Source organism: Scardinius erythrophthalmus, assembly GCF_964197995.2.
Source record: "Scardinius erythrophthalmus genome assembly, chromosome: 16".
NCBI classification, from domain to species: Eukaryota; Metazoa; Chordata; class Actinopteri; order Cypriniformes; family Leuciscidae; genus Scardinius; species Scardinius erythrophthalmus.
This window is the reverse complement of record NC_138236.1, coordinates 26,433,565-26,449,443: the sequence shown is the minus strand read 5'-3', so window position 1 is coordinate 26,449,443 and position 15,879 is coordinate 26,433,565. Positions and strand designations below refer to the sequence as shown.

Below are 15,879 nucleotides of genomic sequence, written 5' to 3'. Positions count from 1 at the left end.
TGAGGGACATTTTGGGGGGAAAGAAGTGCTGCATTTGATCATTTTATCATTTAAATGTGACTTTTCATGAAAATTCTATAATCCAAGATTGCCGCCACCATAATGACGTCATAATATGCAAATTAGATGGGGAAATGTAATCCCTACATAAACTTTGGGTCATCCTTAATATTTCTCTAATTTACAGAAAGTCTCTATCTTTTATCACTTTTAAGATATAGCCTTTTGAAATTAAGATGTCAAAATCGAACATTTTAGGAAAAAACCTCCCACCTCCCACGAAACACTGTGTGTTTGGCATGTGTTTTTTAATAAAAAATTGCATACTTCACCTCCAATTGTCATGGTAAGGACAACATTATTGTTTTTTTAGTCTTGGAACCTATTTTATTGGACTCCTTGACCCCAAAAATGTACACGTTGATACCAAATTTGTCATTATAGCTATAACAGAAGAAAAGATATGGGCCTCTCAAGTATGGTCGGCGGCCATTTTTAAAAAATGTGCGTATATAAGATACAAAATGTGATCTCACGTCTGTCTTAGGATAAATTTATTTCTATGGCCCTAAGGTACTTCCATACCAAAGGGGACCTTTGCATCATGACTTGAAGTCAAAAGTCACTTAACCTCCCTACTATTACTTCCTGCACAGGAATAATCAACAAACAGACTTCAGCAAATGTCCTCTAATTGCTTTAATCACGGCCGGAGGATCTCTCGAGCATTTCTCAGAGAATCTCCCCCAAGAAGAAGCAAGGCCGGAGGATCTCAGACAAATTCCATTGAGAATCCCACCAGCTAAAAGAATTCAACAGTTTTTATAGAATAAGGAGGTATGGCAAAAATGTCATGCTGCATTTCATAATTTCCCCACAATTTTATTAGTTCTTCATATGCATCCCCTCTTTTACCAGGTAGAACCAAACTCTGTTTTTGGTTTCAAGTTTAGACATCTGTCTAGTTTAATTTCCCATATTTGCTATTTATACACTCACACAACCAAAGTCAAAGGGGTATGGTTTCCTGCAAGAAAAACAAATGTTAGTTATTAATTAAGAAATCTATCACAGTATCTGGAGGTGTGAGTAATGGGTGTGACGAAAGTTTGATTAGTGCACAAAGGTAGGGCGTGGAGAGAAAATTAATTGGTCGCAAAAGCGGTCTGTCAGGCTGTAGGGCAGGGTTAAGGTTAGTCTCTTTTGTAGAAATTAATTCACCTCTCGGCACACCCATTACTCCAACCTGCAGCGATCCCTGTCTCAATTTAGATGGATGATCTCAAACTGACTAGCTGAAGACGTTACTTTAGCTGATCAACAGATTATAAAATGGCCCTTCAGATAATGCTTTATAATGAACTCTGTTAGAGAGATACTATGGCAATTTAACTGTTCAATACAATACCTTACTCACTGGTTTAGTACTAAAAATGACGTCTCCGCGTCGCTTTTACAACATTTCAAATCCCTTTCTTGTCATCTTCTAAAAGTCAAGCCAGTGTTGATTCTGGTTCCCTTTCATAGGTTCAAATCTGTGGCGTTCTCTTTTGCAAGCAGACTCTCTGCATTTTTTCAAACTGGTGATTCCCCCAGAGGTTCCATATTTATCTGCTCCATGTCAACCTTTCTTACTCGTTGTAACAACTAACTTATGCCAGTCTCCCTCCCACACCACACACGTGTCAAAGTAGCCGGAACAAGTCCTCTCTATTTACGCATATAATGAGACCGGACGAGTGAAGCATGTATGCAATTTCCCGCGAAAACCATCTCGCTAGGCCTAAAATATAAACATTTATAATAGGCTTACCATAGTGAATCAGGGCAAGTCAAAAACAAGTTTTGGAAGAAGCAGTGATGTATTGACTCATTTAAATGTTAATTTTGAAGAAAAGAAAAAAAGCTGTAGTGTGCATTTAACTTAAACATAAACAAGCTCAAAAACCTTTTCATTATGAAGCAAAAAAAACCCCGCATAAATTAAAGCTGCAAGCAGCGATGAAAAGGGCCCTTGCACCCGTGTCACCGACACCCGGCGGCTTTAGGAAAACAGAGCACGGTGGGCAGTATGTAAATATAGGAGGACTATGTCAAAGTCATTTGTATTTGCCACACTTCCTGCTACAGGTGGCGCTATTACTATTAACTGAATATTGGCATGTAGATGTCTTCAGGACAGGATTCTTTTCAAACATGTAAAGTTTGGGGCAGATTGGACATTGTACGCCTGAGTAGGGCAATTCCGCGCAAAACGGTCACATCCATAACGCCAACTAAATACCATGGCATTGTGTTGGCGTTATGGATGTGACAGTTTTGCGTGGAATTGCCCAGTTACAACTTCCTGTTTCGTGGCGTTAATCGCATAAATTAGCACTTAGCCAAGTGTTGCAAGTGGGAGTGAATTACAGTGTAAAACATGTAATTTCCTGTTGCCAACAGGGGGTGCTATGACTAGCTGAATATTGTCATGTAGATGCGTTCAGAACAGGTCTCTTATCAAACATGTGAAGTTTGGGGCAGATCGGACATTGTAAGCCTGAGTTACAACAGCTTCCTCTTTCATGGCGAAACGTCAGAATTTGTCAGGCCGCCACGGACACACCCTTCAGCGAAAACTCAAGATCTTCACAATTTACCACCATTAAGGCCTTAAAGGAACACTATGTAGCTTTTCAACCTTCATAATATATTTCCAAGACCCTTGTGATGGTACATCAACTTACAATAGATTGAATGACACGTCTGGCATAGCCTGACGGGTCTATATCGCTTTTACTGGCACTATGTAACTTCGGGGTTCGGGTAGTAACCCAAGCACAAAAAGAACTACAAAATTCGACTGCTTTACAGCATACGTCACGTATTTACAACAGTGCAGGTGTTCCACAGCGACTCTAGGGGTCGCTGTTTGACAAAAACACAATTTCTACACAGTGTGCCTTTAAGATTAGACTGACCATATATGATTTTGATCTGGTTAAATCTCTATAAAGAGTTAATCACAGTGTAAAACGTGTCATTTCCTGTTGTCTTCAGGTCAGGACTTTAATAAAACATGAAGTTTGGGGCAGATCGGACACTGTATGTCCGAGTTACAATAACTTCCGGTTTCATAGCGAAACATCAAATTTTTGACGCGTGTGCAAAGTTTCGTGATTGGGCAATGTGTAAATATAGGAGGACACACCCTTTGACGAAAACTCAAGATCTTCGCAATTTAACGTCGCAAAGGCCTTAAGATTACACTCACCAAATTTGAAGAGGATCAGATCAAAACTGTAGGAGTTTGTTAAAGTACGAGGCCTTAAAATGGCAAAAACTGCACACAAATCAGAGAGGAAATTCAAAATGGCAGACTTCCTGTTGTGTTTAGGGCTACGCTCCAAGAGACTTTTTAGTAGGTATTGGGTCATTACATGCATGTACCAAATTTCGTCCATGTACGTGAAACGTTGCGCCAGCGCCAATTCGAAATATTGTAGGGGGCGCTATTGAGCCATTTTGCCCCACCCAATTCTGAAACCCATTTCATGTGTACATTTTCTCCACTTCTGATGCATGTGCAAAGTTTTGTGAGTTTGAGCATGTTTAGGCCCTCAAAAAAGCAATTCACTTTGGAGAAGAAGCGGAGGAATAATAATAAACGGAGCAATTCCAATAGGGTCCTCTCACCATCGGTGCTCAGGCCCTAATTAAATAGTAAGGGTAAGATACACATTAGTGGAAGACAATTCACCAATAAATAAAATTATTTTTTTATTTAATCAAGAACTGATTTAAAATAAATACCTACGACAGAAAAAAAAAAAAAAAAAAATTTACACATAAAATGATTTTTGTGCTGCAATCTTCAACTAATGGTGATTCAAATCTTTCTTTAAAATATTTGTTCGGCCTCATTATGTGATGACACTTCTATCAACAGGTGAGCTCATGTTAACAGTTACACAAAATGAAACAAATCCTTACATCAAGGTAGAAAACTGATACAGACCTTACATCAGTGATACGAAGGTGACAAACTGTGGCAAACACATTCAAATGATGTTGTGATGCTGGATATATAATATCCATATTGCATGGTGCTTATATCCAAAGAAAGTATAAGATGATAGTTGACAACAACTAGAAAAACTAAGGATGGGGGAAAACACAAAGCTTGACATTCTTTTGCAAAGCATTTAGAAGAAAAAGTTTCAAGTATGCCTCTTCATTATTAGCTTCGTCTTGCAGTGGCCTCTGCTGGCGGTGAGCAGGTCTTTATGGCAAGGCTTCTCCATTGAGCTCTACGGCCAGTTTAGCGTCTGTGCCCGTCTGTACGAGTAGCGTGCCGGAAAACTGGCCCGCAGCGGCCGGCACGAACTGCACAGGGAGGTTGATGTAGTGTTGTGATCTAGAAAGCCACATGGAAAAAGGTTCAATGCTTGAAAACATGCAGGTATAATAGCACACCTAACTAGCTTGTGATGTTACTTAAAAAAAAAAAACTAATGTTAAACATGAATTCCACATTAATATAATATTTAAACAAGTTAAAAATGATTTATTTAACACCACACACATTTAGTACACAATCACATGCATACAGTGCTACGAACCACAAAAACACCACTCTGGCCGACCTGTGGCTGAGCTCAGAATCAGAGCCTTCACATCAGGCATTGGCAGCAGGAAGTGACATGGAATGCTTCAATAAAATCTCTACTTGCTATTTCTTAAATTGGCTTGAGCAAACAGTAAGACTTACTACTACTAGAGAATAAGCGAGAGAAGATTTAACTCACCTTAGAGAATAATTTGAATGCTTGATGTGGAAAGGCTCTTTAGGACTTATGAATTTTAGCTGCAAGTTAATTAGAAAAGCTCAAAATAAGTCTCATGCCAGACATTTAGGAGCAGCAATAATAACACTGCACACATCAACATGCAATATGACTGAAGTTGTTAGACTTGAACGTATTTTATATGTAAATAATTGCTCTGTGAATTCTTAATGTATTTTTCCTCAGAAACAGAACTTTGAACAACTGTGAAGAGTCCGTTTGGATTAGTTATTGCCGCTTTACGAATGTCATGTGACTTCTTTGAAGGTCATTAGTGTTCTCACCTCATGTGTGTCGAAGGAGTTATTTCTGAAGTTAACCTTCAGCGTGCTGGTGACGCCCACACGTGTGGCAGGAAATGTGTACAGACTTTGGGGTGCATACACTCCCCTCTTTTGGGTCTCAGTTGAAGATCTGGATGAATTAAAGATAAACAGCAAAATATGCCCTATGAAATGTTTTAGAGGGGAAAGTTGAATCTTTCTCAATAGATCAGATTTAGATTGGCTGCAGATTGTAGTGTTGAGTTCTGCATGTTAATAAGACAGACGGTCAGTGGTACTTCAGTGTGAAAGACTCTTACCCTGTCTTTGAGCCTGCAGACTCCAGTCTCTTCCTGTTCTTCACAGTGGCTTCTGTTTTCACCAACGAGCAATTTTCTTTAACACTCGCTCCTTCTCCTGCTCTTATGCCCTGCACACACAAATTAATACACTCAAAAACTGTGAAAGACTGCCATTCCCAATTAGATTACTGCACATGTATTACTTTTTGATTCTCTCTTTGATTAACATTTTCAGCTAACAATGGGGGTTGCATTAGGTTAGTGTGGTTATAAAAGACACAAACTACAGAACACTGCATTCAAGAGACTTACAGTGCCACACAGCTGGAAGCGAACGCGGCTCTTGTGCTGAGGTTTGGCGGCAGGGTGGCATTCCAAATCCCAAAACTGGGCATAATCTCCTCGGTCACGTGGGAGGAAAGTGATTGGAACCTTTTAACAAAACACCACAAAAAAAGGGTTAAATCTGGTTAAATTGCATTAGATCTGTCAGCCACAAGATGATGTTTTGCCCTGCCCTACCTTCATCCTCTCTTGAATCCCCAAAGTCCCAGATACCTTCTCACACCTGAAGGCAGAGTATGTGGCACGGTAAACATCTCCACTGCTATCAACACCCTGAACCAAGAGACAACAGCAAAGTCAAAATCAATAAATCCCTCAGGAATGAAAGGAGTCAAAATTCTTACATAAGTGCCAACAATCACACACCTTCACATATGGAGGTGCAAATGAAGAGAGGTACCACCTCACCTCCTCTCCATGATTCTCCACTTCCAGGGAACATTCTGTACAAAGGAAAGAAGCTTTCCTTACACAATTTTATTAGGCCAATAATTCAGACTTATACTGAAAGTTCTAATGTCTCAAACTGATTAAAATCCTGTTACTGGACAAATAATGACAGGTGATTTTTGAGAAAGTGACTGTACAGAGACATAGCGACATAAGATGGGACAACTGGGCTTTTTATCTTGAAGACAAAATTACAATACGCAATTTTGACTATGATAAAGATGAAGTTCAGATGGCAGGTTCTAAAGTTACCTGATGACTCTCCAGAGGCAGTGGGTGAGAAGACAAGGGTTCGGTTCTTGATCTCAACCTGAGGTTGGGCGCTGCTGCACTGAGGTTTCTGTCCTGGTACGGTAGGGGTCTCAGCCTGAGGGGGTAGTGGGCATAAAGAGCGGTCCGTGGCACAGCTAGTGGAAGAGACATCCATGGCCAGATCCTGTCGGATCTGGACTTTAATGGACTTCAAAGAAAGAGACATAAGAATAGACGTTACGGAGAGAGCAACACCATGATGTTTTATTTGCATCTGCAGTAACATAAATTTGTACAAAAATAATTTTTTTTTTTTAATGCACATTTCTGTTATTAAACTCACTGGAATGCTCCATGTGCTTGTGCAACTGTTCACACCGTCAGTTCAAATCTGATTATTTGTCTCTGAATGGAATCTGATCTAAAGAATTGACTGTCCACATTGTGTATCGCAATGGTTTAGATCTGATTTGTTTCCCCCCGTGGCAGTGTTTAGTTTTCTGGAATCTCTGAATAGGCTTCTATGGCGAAGAAATTTAATTGGTATCCCAATGGCAAAAACAGCATTAGCAACATGGAGACGTTTGCAATACAGAAGCTGTCTTACAGCATGTCAATGGCAAGCCGCGATGCTGGACTTCTACATTTTATATGAAGCAGCAGCAGAAACAGGTGAGGCTGGCAAACGCAACTGCTGCCATCTCCGCTTGTCTCAAAAGAGGCGTGTAGGTCAGGCCGACTAGCAGTAAACTGAAATGTTCTGCTCGATCTGCACTTTGCAACAACCTTATTTCTGCAACAATTTCAGCATGTTTCCTACAATGTCTGAAATGTTTACATTTGACGTGGCATAAGAAAGTGACAGGCAGAATAGCTACAAACAAATCTGATCAGAGCAGTCAGACTGAAACGGAAAACCAGAAATGTGATTTGAATAGGATTTCAAACAAGAACATTACTTTAAAAATATTTTCTGTGGTAAAGCAACAGCATGTCAAACTTGTTGATATATAAACTAGAGACAGTCCTTGAAAACATGTACATTCCTAACATTTTTTTTTTTGAGGGAAACTAGTACCTTCTGTTGATTATCACACTGTACATAGATCTGTCCACTCCAGGGCAGCATTGAGGATTTGGTTGCCAGAGAGGGATTGGGACTGATGAGGATTTGCAAGTGGCTCCTGAAAAAAATCCCAAAAAAACCTATAGATTAAAATTTGTTGAAATGCCAAATATTTATATCAGCTTATGTGCTTTAAATGAAATATGAGAGCAAAATGTTAAGGTGACTCCGTTTCATTGATTTTCCTGGTGTTTGTTTATATGCAAGTCTCGTACTGAGGTTCAATGACTCCGTGCTGTGGGGTGATGGTAAGGCAGTGGGCAGGCCAGGACAGCTCAAAGCTCAGCTCTCTGTTTGAGCGGTTCAGTATTTGCACATGCCTGGTGTCAGCTGCACTGTCTGCAAATAAACCAACAGAAAATAACATTCGGAGGGGAAAGCATTCGATCCCACTATGCTAAGTGCATTTGCTTCAAACAAATACTAATGGTCTAACACTTAAACCACTTGAGGTCATTTTCAATATCACAGTCCTAAACTTACTGATAGTGGGTGCAGTGAGAACCAGTTGTTCAGGCTTGATGCTCCAGGTGCTCTCCAGGTTCAGCTCTGTTTGTTTAAGCACAGGTCCTGATGGGCTTAATGGAGGACCTTTGACTGGCAGCACATCCAGAGAAACATTACTGATGTAACGGCCTGATGACCCCAAACCGCTGCGTGGGGAACTACACATTAACTTCATCAGCACCGTAAAGTCTGAAAGCATTCGTTTGTGTTCACCATGTTATTCGTTGAGGATGATTACCTGTCTGATTCGGAAGCCTGCCGTTGTGAAGGTCTGATGGACTCCATATGGTCACTCTCTCCAGAGTCTGACAATTCCACAGTGCCAAACAGTGACAGCATCACTTTGCTCATGTTGCCATAGAAAATTTGAGCTTCATTTGGCCTCTGAGGCAAATCATAGGCTGAAATTTAACCAATCATAAAGCCAAAAAATAAATAAATAATTCATAACCAGGGTCAGTTGAGTAAAAGCGATTCAATTTGAGCAAATCTTACCCTCCTGAACCTGCTCCTCCCCGAGGAACATTTCATCAAAGGGGATACTCTTCAATAAGCTGTTCTCAGAAAGTACTTTATTCCCTGCTTCTGGTTTGATTTGTAGTAACCTTGAAAACAGATTAAAATACAAAATTGTGAAACATGATTTACCATCACACAATGTCTAAAAATCAGCTGAACTTTTCTCTCACATCAATTTGATATTTAATAAGGACATCAAGGAGGTAATGTCCTCAGCAGGTAAGTGTGAATCATATACTAGGAATTATGTTTAATTTCCAAAAAGATCTCCAGTACAATATGGACGGCTACATGCAACACTTAAAAATAAATGTGATATAAGAATGTGTTTCCAATCTGAGGAAACCTACTATGTTCAGTTAGAAGCCTCTAAGAAAATACACATTATATGGTAAGTGTTCAATTATTTTTTCATTGCAAGAGTACATCAATTACTGAGATGTTACCTTTCATTATATCCTTTGCAGTAGTTTTCCATTTTAAAAACATTTTAACATTTGAATGTATTCCTATAATGCTGCTCAAGAATCGGCTCTTATCAATGCTGTGCTAATATTATTCAGGAAACAATTTTTATTTTTTATTTTTTTCAAGATTCTTCAATAAATAGAAAGTTAAAAAGAATAGTATTATTTGAAAAAATTTAATTTTACATTATAAACATTATAAATGTATTTACGTTACTTTTGATCAATTTAATGCATACTTGCTAACAAGTTATTTTATTTACCCCAAACTTTTGAATGGTAGTGTAATCACGGTTTCTGCAATAATATTAAGCAGCAAAAACTATTTAATCATTGATAAGAAGAAATGTTTCTTTAGCACCAAATCAGCATGTTTTGTAGGGGGTGGATTGGAATCCACTACTGCTTCAATGTACATGTAAGAAGTGATTATAATCAAGGTATTAATCAATATTTTTCCTCCTGAATATCAAATGAGTTGAATGACTTCTCTGGAGATTTTACTTTGTTATTGAAGTTACCAGTGTGATTACTGAAATGTTCTTTTCATGTATTCTTTAATGTCTGTATTTGATATTTGAATGCAGTAACAGTGCTTGCCTATTTACTATTTACATTGCTTGCCCATTGCTTCCAGAAATGAAATAGGGACCTGTTTTGTGTTTGAGAAAGGTCTTAAACGTGTTAAAACATATAGGGGTCATTGAAGTCTATAGTTTAAGGGACCATTTGTCAGTTAAAACATATATTTTCCATTTAGACTAAAGTGTCATATCCTGAGAGAAAGAACTTATCTTGATGTTTTGAGACGAGACTCCTGTTTATAGTTAGAGCCTGGCCAAATCCAACCTTGGAAAAGATGTGTGTCGGGTGTGTGTGTTAGTCTTCTTGCTTACAGGTTAAGGAACCACTGGCATTGTTGGAGATTGACTGAGTTGTTGTTCGAGACATGCTGGCACCCAGCAACCCAAATCTGCGACCTGGAAGGTCACGATATGCCTGACTTCAGGGTCCGAGTGTCAGCTGCATAATCTATGGAGATATGCTTCTGTCTATCTGTATATGTGTGGAAAATTACTATGTTTATGAATTTCTAAGCCAATCAGAATCATTCAGCCAGTAAGCAAGGACGTAGCTTAGACCTTGGAAATGGTATAACTGCTGTGATCTTTCTAACTTTAAGCGGGGCGGCCTACGAACTCCTGTGTGAGTCTTGAAGCTGATGAAACTGCAAACTATCTTCAGTAACACTTTTTTTTTTTTTCAATTTTTTATAATTCTGACTCCAGGTCTTCTTTCAAACATCTGGTCCTTGGGTCCTAAACTGTTAACCCCTAACACTTTGCATCAGGAATACATTACATTCTTCTCATTTAATCTGAGAATTCAGGCCATCGTGTAAAATGAGAAAAGTCACTGACTTCCTGAACTGTTGTCGAGAGACCTCGTCCCCACAGAAGAGGCAGACAGTTGCAAGGAGAGCGGCAGCCGACTGACAGAGTGCCTGCTCTCTGCGTGAAGCCTTCATCGCTATTGTGATCACCTGTAGAAGCAGCACTGATAAATCTTCCAAGCAAATACAGGTGTAAACATGGATGGCAGTCCAAAAGCAATTTCTGAATAAAATCTATAAATGTTACGTGGAAGAAAGCTTTTCAAAAAAAATCAACAAAATACAAAAAAAATACCACCACCACAACAATTTTTTTTTTTTAAACCAAAGTAAAATGTGCACTTGGCTCACCTCCTGCGTTCTCTCTTTCAGAACAAACTGTGAAGGGGATAAGCTAATAATGGTCGAGTCCATGACAGCTCGATTCTGAAGATTGCTGTAGGGTACCACTTTTACGAAGGCAGCACGTGAGCCCGTGTTCCGCACGCACACGCAGAGCTTACTGACACGGCCGGCCTGCACTCCACCAATCGTGGCCACATAGCCATCAGAACGCTTCCTCAACTCCTCCAGGATCACATTACTTGTGCCGCCATATCCCGACAAAGGGATCTGAGAACATCATGATTAAGTGTAACACCACCTATTTGTGACAATATTGTGGTTTATCAGAGATTATAAATAAACTCACAGTGAACTTGACCCCAGGCTGGGAGGCACGAGCAGCAGACTGCTTGATCTCCAGTTTGGCTAGCATAGAAGCAACGCGCGTGGGAGCAAAGAGCAGATGAACAGTCACATCCTCTTTGGGTTTGATTGACAGCTCTCTGTTACGTGTCAGTCGCTCATCTGGGCCGAATGAACTCTGCAGCTGGAGGTTGAGACAGAAAAAGACAAAGGAGAGAAAAGATCAACAAATGTGGATAGACAAATGTGAATATACTGCCAACCAGCTCCTTAGAGTGCAACAGCTGGGTTCTGGAAGTAAAAAACAAACAAACAAAAAAAACATTTAAAAATGTACCATGTGCTTTTGTTAAAGCCATGTGTTATTTAAACTTTTTAAATTTATGGTTTATGAAAAACCCCAAAATTACCCACGATGCTGTACAGAAAATCCCACCAATCAGAGTGTTGCGACAAGCAAATCACACCAAAAGACCTCGCAGGCAACGGCCACTCCCATTAAGCACTGTGAATGACGTGATAGAGTCGTTCTCCCTACGCTCTCAAAATACTTAGGACTATATACACAAATACCTATAACATTTATCAGAAGATTGGCTCAAAACAACTGCCATTGAAATGAATGGGAATGCTAATGGTTAATATTGTGCTTATTAAAAAGAATTAAAAAAAATTATGAAATACAACAAATAAAGAAATGCATTTCTAAGGTAATAATACGAATGCTGCCACACACTCTCCAATTAGTGTGCTTCACTTGTCAGCTTGTTCACAGCAGCTATACAGGCGTAAATATTGAAGTTATGCTCATTCTATTAATCATACTTCTTACTACTACAGATACTACTTCATCGGCATCTTTAATATCCATATCGGTGTTTGTTAGGCCATACAAAGAAACAGACAACAATACACTGTACTGAACACATGCTGTGTGCCATTGGTTTTGGAGCATTTTAATGAGTACGAGCACACAAGCCCAGTATCAGGCCCAAACCGATACTGGTATCAGTATTATTTTATTTCTTTGCTTTCAAATGTTAAACAATAAAGCTGTTATTTTGGCAGAAAATGTACAGATAGTCTCTTTTGTTGACAACAGATTCATAAACAATTCTTATTTCAAATATTGGAAAAATGTTGTCGTGTTGCATTTTAAAATGCACATAGGCAAACCAAAATCTCTGCACTGGGGGGTTCACGTGGAGTAATATTGGTGAGCATCGGTTTCATATATTTCAGACCAGCTGGTGAGCATCAGTTTCGTATACAATATTTGGCAGCAGAATGTACACAACTAAATGCTGTGTTTCAATTTACATACTATCCGTCCTAAATAGTATTCCAAATTATACAATGGGTTGTGGGCTAATATTGCCCACAACCCATTGTGCGTTGGACAAGGATTCTATTAGAACAACAAACATGAGTAAAACATCTTTTAAAAAAAAAAACTACAAACATAGCAGATGTGCAAGACCAACGGTTAAGATAGTTTAGATAGATTAAGAGGTTTAGATAAATAGGTTTGAGAGATTATTAATCCGTATCTAACCTGATGAAAAGGTATTTATTCAATGTTTCATCTGCAACAGCATTGTGAACTTTTATAAAGGTATGTTTGGTCATTAATCTGTAAATGCATCATTATGCAAACACATGAGAAGAGTTCTCCGCATGAAAGATTCACGACTGGCAGATCAACGTGCAACTACATTTCTCTCCAATTTGGAAGGAATTCAATTAAATTGAATGTGGAGGATTTTAACTGTGACAAGATTATTGACGGCAGTTTATACGGTGGCAGGATGCAAGTAACTAAGCGACAATTGCGTCTTTAACGGACCACTCTATGGTTAAGTAGTATGTCCCAAAGCTTGCCTACTATTATGCTACACACTCAAAAGTATGTACTTTTTCTACACAAAAACAATACATACTTTTAGGGCATAGTATAAGTAGGCAAATTAAAACAGCAACTGAGTTAGCTTACCTGGAAACAATCTTGGTCTTGACCCCTGATGAGAAGTCTGAGTTGCTGTGATGTAGAGGGTGAATTGTTTCTTAGCACCAGTTTCTGTTGCCTGCAAACACAAAAGCATCATCCACACACATTTCATAGACATGCCACTGAGAGCAGCTGTGTTTAAACAGGAGGCCCAGTGCTAATTCGAAAAGACAAAACGATAACGTCAGGACTTGACAATGAGGACAGCCTAAAGGCCCAGCGTGAAAGACGCTTGGGACAGTAGACAGAACTGTCACTGTCCCAATCGGGCCAGTGCTGAATCATCATGAAACTATCATTTGGATGTGTTAAGCCTTGCCGATTTAATAATTTAAGCGAAAGATGACGTGAAATAACTTAAGCATGTTATAAGTATAACATAAATGAATAAATTGAGCTCTCTTTCGTGTCTTCTTGTGCTTGAAAGGACAAATTTACACAAAATTATGTCTTGGTGAGGCGAACAGTCAAGAAAGAACACACGTGTATCAGTATATTGGATCTGTGCGTTATCTTAAAGTGACAGCAGCCTAATATACTTGTCTAATATGCTATTAGGTGTAACAATATTGTGTCACAACAATATATCGTAATACAAAAATGCATCAATATGCATCGTGGATAGTGACAATATGTATGTATTGTGTATAATACACCCAAAATGAACATTTCTGTGCGAGGAGAAAATGCAAGACTCAGTATGACATTAAAAATGCAGAGTTTTACTGTCAGTATGACATCAAACTACTATATATAATGTCATATAAATATAATTTGGCATTATCAGGACCAACAAATATTCCCCCCATTGCATTATGTTACCAGTAAAAAGTGGCCAACATTATTTTAAATATATCTAGCCAGTGACAAGCATGCATATTAATCTAAAATAATTCTGTATTTTAAGCTCCAGAATCATGAATATTTTTATTCTGGTGTCACTATTGTCCAGTGTATTGGGTTACTAGCACTAAGTCCAAGCCTATTCATTTCCACACCCAATGTAATACCAAATTTAGCATTTTAAATCAACTAAATTTTTTGTTAACCTTTTACCAAATGTCTTGGGAATATCGCAATAATATTGTATAGTGAGTTCAGTATTATGATATGTATCGAATCGTGACATGAGGGTATTGTTACACCCCAACTCACTGCTCTTGACTGAATAACTTTTGTAACTTTAATAAGGATGAATCTATATTTAAGGTATACAGTGAAGACTATGCAGTGTTATTTTACATTTGATTAGTTTTCAGAAACAGAAATTGAATAAAGTACTTTTAGATCCACCATTTCATTTGAATCTTTGCTCTAGTGTATTTATTTGTGCTGTTATTTGTAGTTTTATTTGTTCTTATTGTTTTTATTTCACAGTACTCCTTTTTTTCCTGAACATAGCACACATACCAAACCGTACCGAAACGGTGACTCTAAAACCGTGACCGAACCGCAAGTAATTTGAACCGTTACACCCCTACATTCTATGGCTATGTGTACTCACACTGCTCTGCCCAGCGTAACCCCTCCCCATGCCATGAACTGTTTGTTGGAGAGGATGGGTGGGACTTCAGCCTGTGATAATACAGCAGGTAGGGATGCCACTTTCCCAGAAACTCCTTGGATCATCTCTCCTTTCAACATCACCTCATACTGAGGTCCACTTGGTAGAACCAGAATCGTCAACATGCTAAGAAAATAAATAAATAATTGAGTTACTTGAAAGTGCAACAATATAAAAAAATAGCAAGTATATTTTGAATACACTTGTTTATACTCCCTCTGATGAGGACAAAACTATTAACATACACAAAAACTATTTCTATATGAATAAACATGCCTCTCCTTGTGTTTCTGTGTGTCCTGGGCAGTAAAAGAGACCACTACGCCTTGCTCCTCTCCAGCTTTAAGAGTCAGCTCCTCTGGCCTCACAGTGAAGCAGCGGTCACCATCAGTACTCTGAAAAACAGCCAGAAAAACTAGAATGAAAAACAAAGCTTTTGAGACATATTCTAAGGTATTTATTCTAGAGTATGCGGTCAATGTATGAGAAACATCTAAGTGTTTTAAAAAGTAAAGCTCATATCAGGTACCTTTAGTCTGAGCAGAACATCAATGTTGCCTGCATTCTTTAAGGGAAGAGTCTGCTTTGCAGTCTGCCCCAAAGGAGCCTGAAGACACACCGTCTGTACAGACATTCATGTAGTAAATAAGTGGCAGAAAGCAAGCAAATAAGCAAGCAAAAAACTGAAACTGAACCCATTTCATAACCCAAAAAAGCCATGTGTGTCTTGTAGCTTGTGGAGACAATGTTTCCTCCATTACCTGTAGGTCTTTGGGTGCATGTACTCTTGCAGTGCCTGCCCTTGCCCTCAGGGCTACACTCTGGATCACATGACTGGGGCCTGGACTGTCCACCTCAATATCCACCCGTGCACTGTATTCATCAGCTGGCCCCAACTCACCTGAATACAAAAAAAGGGACACCAGCTCATGTTCATTGTGTACCTTATTTTACTGGATACAGGGCAGGGTTATTATAGACCATAGAAAAAAAATAAAAAAAAATTACTTTGAAAAATAAACCATAACTAAAATACATTATTAAAAAACCTTAAACACATTTTATTTCAAAATTGAATAGGAAAAAAAATTCAAATGGAAAAGATAAAAATAAAACATGAAAAACACATATACACACACTGATCAGGCATAACATTATGACCACATT

The 15,879-nt window shown here is 38.7% G+C and overlaps 1 protein-coding gene across 4 annotated transcripts in view; it reads right to left on the bottom strand.

Annotated features, from left to right (window-relative positions):
• Positions 1-3,739: 3,739 nt before the first annotated feature.
• Positions 3,740-15,879, bottom strand: part of cep192 (centrosomal protein 192) — a 37,032-nt gene continuing 24,892 nt past the window's right edge. For 2 of the 4 annotated variants that reach the window (XM_081388828.1, XM_081388831.1), the window contains 21 exons: positions 15,474-15,613; positions 15,242-15,334; positions 14,989-15,107; positions 14,653-14,838; positions 13,134-13,224; positions 11,145-11,324; positions 10,805-11,065; positions 10,482-10,603; positions 8,570-8,679; positions 8,313-8,475; positions 8,051-8,232; positions 7,783-7,906; positions 7,520-7,625; positions 6,442-6,649; positions 6,106-6,182; positions 5,917-6,012; positions 5,707-5,826; positions 5,413-5,522; positions 5,114-5,243; positions 4,791-4,849; positions 3,740-4,399 (listed from right to left, as the gene is read on the bottom strand). In XM_081388828.1, coding sequence (XP_081244954.1) covers positions 4,267-4,399; positions 4,791-4,849; positions 5,114-5,243; positions 5,413-5,522; positions 5,707-5,826; positions 5,917-6,012; positions 6,106-6,182; positions 6,442-6,649; positions 7,520-7,625; positions 7,783-7,906; positions 8,051-8,232; positions 8,313-8,475; positions 8,570-8,679; positions 10,482-10,603; positions 10,805-11,065; positions 11,145-11,324; positions 13,134-13,224; positions 14,653-14,838; positions 14,989-15,107; positions 15,242-15,334; positions 15,474-15,613 — 2,810 coding nt within the window. In that variant the 3' untranslated portion in view covers positions 3,740-4,266. The remainder of the gene's footprint in view (positions 4,400-4,790; positions 4,850-5,113; positions 5,244-5,412; positions 5,523-5,706; positions 5,827-5,916; positions 6,013-6,105; positions 6,183-6,441; positions 6,650-7,519; positions 7,626-7,782; positions 7,907-8,050; positions 8,233-8,312; positions 8,476-8,569; positions 8,680-10,481; positions 10,604-10,804; positions 11,066-11,144; positions 11,325-13,133; positions 13,225-14,652; positions 14,839-14,988; positions 15,108-15,241; positions 15,335-15,473; positions 15,614-15,879) is intronic. The other 2 variants (XM_081388829.1, XM_081388830.1) reach the window with 2 other exon arrangements.